Source organism: Sprattus sprattus (genome assembly GCF_963457725.1).
Source record: "Sprattus sprattus genome assembly, chromosome: 16".
Taxonomy (NCBI): Eukaryota; Metazoa; Chordata; class Actinopteri; order Clupeiformes; family Clupeidae; genus Sprattus; species Sprattus sprattus.
Window position 1 is genome coordinate 30,845,309 of NC_137914.1, and position 2,500 is coordinate 30,847,808.

The window sequence follows — 2,500 nt, forward strand, 5'->3', positions numbered from 1 at the left end:
TGGACTCTTCCATTTTAGACAGGGGTGTTTTATTTATGAAGGATAATATCCTTATAGCTGGCTGCCAGAAGCTAAATCGATATGTTGGTGCATATGGATATGTGAGATGTAAATTGTTGTATGTTTCAAACATGTGAAATAGGTTACATTATTGTCTGTGTAGATAATTGATTTGTGATTTGATTTTTGATTGATTGGTTAAATCCTAGGAGGAGTTAATGTAATACAACCTGCATGGAGGGAATGGCAGGGAGTTGAGTTTTGGACCTCTGACGTGAGAGGATACTAAAGTTGAGTTTTGGACCTCTGAAGTGAGAGGATACTAAAGTTGAGTTTTGGACCTCTGAAGTGAGAGAATACTAAAGTGTAGTTGGGACCTCTGACGTGAGAGGATACCCGGTGCTTCCGAGAACGAAGCTTTAACTGCGAGTCAGTATGATTATTATCTTTTTGTTGGTTTCTGACAAAGCTAGTGATGTTAAATGTTTAATGTTAAATGTTAAATGTTCGTATTGTCTGTCACCTGCCGGCGGCCTTAATAAATCTGCACCTTTTGGACTATTCAACCAAAATCTCCTGGTTACTGCCTCTGCCGCTCAACACACTACTTCACACCCCCATTCTCTCTAACTCTCTCCCTCTCCCCCCCACTCTCTCTCTCCCACTCCTCTCTCTTTCTCTATTATTTTTCTTTATACCCCACTATGTTAATGTCAACCCTTGAGTTTAGTTAGTGGAACAGATTTGAGTCTATTAAGATCTTGTGACGTATATCTTTCTCTTTCTCTCTCACTCACACACACACACACACACACACACAGGTGAGGCTGCGCTGTCAGAAAGGAATTCCCCCCTCATTGCGTGGCAGGGCATGGCTCTATCTGTCAAGTGGCAAGGTGAAGAAAGAACAGAACAAGGGCAAGTTTAAGGTGAGAGACAAAAAAACACACACACACACACACACAAGCATACATGCGAATGTACACGCTCATGCACATACACACACACACTGTCACAAACACTCATGCACACACACACACACACACACACACACACACACACACACACACTTATGCATGCCTTCTGTTCAACCTTGCAGTGTTTGGAGTTGAACCATCTCTAGGAGTTTGTAATCGGTCGTGTATGATCCCGTGTTGATACCAGATGTCCTCTGCCTTGTGTGTGTGTCTGTGTGTCTGTGTGTCTGTATGTCTGTGTGTCTCTGTCTGTGTGTGTGTGTGTGTGTGTGTGTGTTTGCTGGTACTCTCAGGAGCTGGACAGCATGCAGGGAGATCCCAAGTGGTTGGATGTCATTGAGAGAGACTTACACAGACAGTTCCCCTTCCATGAGATGTTTGTGTCGCGAGGAGGTCATGGGTGAGTGTGTGTGTGTGTGTGTGTGTGTTGGCAGCAGGATCTGTGGCGTGTGTTGAAGGCATACCCTCTGTACAGACTTGCGTTTCTGTGTATATAAATGGTTGTTTAAACGTGTGTGTGTGTGTGTGTGTGTGTGTTGCAGGCAGCAGGACCTGTTGCGTGTGTTGAAGGCCTACACACTGTACCGTCCTGATGAGGGCTACTGTCAGGCTCAGGCTCCCATCGCTGCTGTGCTGCTGATGCACATGCCAGCGGAGGTCAGTCTGATGCCCCCTGCTGGACACCTGTGGACACACCACAAAAACACCCACATTACTAAAGACCAACACCAAAATACTGCTTAACTCCTCCTTTATCTCTCTCTCTCTCTCTCTCTCTCTCTCTTTTTGTGTGTGTGTGTGTGTGTGTGTGTGTGTGTGTGTGTGTGTGTGTGTGTGTGTGTGTGTGTGTGTGTGTGTGTGTGTGTGTGTGGTACATATGCATGCCTGTTTGTGTGTGTTGGTGTGTGTGTGTGTGTGTGTATTTGTTTGTTTGTGTGTGTTTGTTTGTGTACAGGATGCATTCTGGTGCCTGGTCCAGATCTGTGAGAGGTACCTCCCAGGATACTACAGTGCTGGACTGGTGAGACTCCTCTGCACTATACCCTGTAGAAAACACTTCCAACCTGTCTGTCTGTGTGTGTGTGTGTTTCTGCGTTACCAGTTATGAAAGGCCATCCTTGTACTGAACACCATGTGAGAGGTCACACAGTGATAAGAGTTAAACGTATCTTTTACATAACAAACTTTTCCACATTGTAGTCATACCATTAAAGGCACACTCGATCGGTACATACTGTTTGTAAATGTAAAATATGAATGAGTTTGATTTTTCATCAGAGACACTGTAAAGTGTCTTATTTGATTGGGTACGTAGACAGAATTAAAGAGAATAGAATTGGAAGATCAACAACACAAACCGCAGGCAGTCCAGTGTATATGAGGGATCACACAAAGAGGCAGTGGCGCCATCTAGTGGTGACCAAAATCATGATGAGAGGAAATCATCATCATCATCATCATCATCATCATTATCAGTGTCATACTTCACATTCCATACACATCGTAGTGATAGAAGCAGGATG

At 44.3% G+C, this 2,500-nt stretch overlaps 1 protein-coding gene across 1 annotated transcript in view; it reads left to right on the plus strand.

The window, feature by feature from the left end:
- The window catches only part of LOC308376877 (TBC1 domain family member 10B-like), a 26,331-nt gene that overhangs the window by 17,210 nt on the left and 6,621 nt on the right, over window positions 1–2,500 (plus strand). Inside the window, exons 3-6 of the mRNA XM_080853364.1 lie at window positions 822–929; window positions 1,271–1,377; window positions 1,520–1,634; window positions 1,933–1,998. Of these exons, the coding sequence (XP_080709490.1) occupies window positions 822–929; window positions 1,271–1,377; window positions 1,520–1,634; window positions 1,933–1,998 (396 nt within the window). The remainder of the gene's footprint in view (window positions 1–821; window positions 930–1,270; window positions 1,378–1,519; window positions 1,635–1,932; window positions 1,999–2,500) is intronic.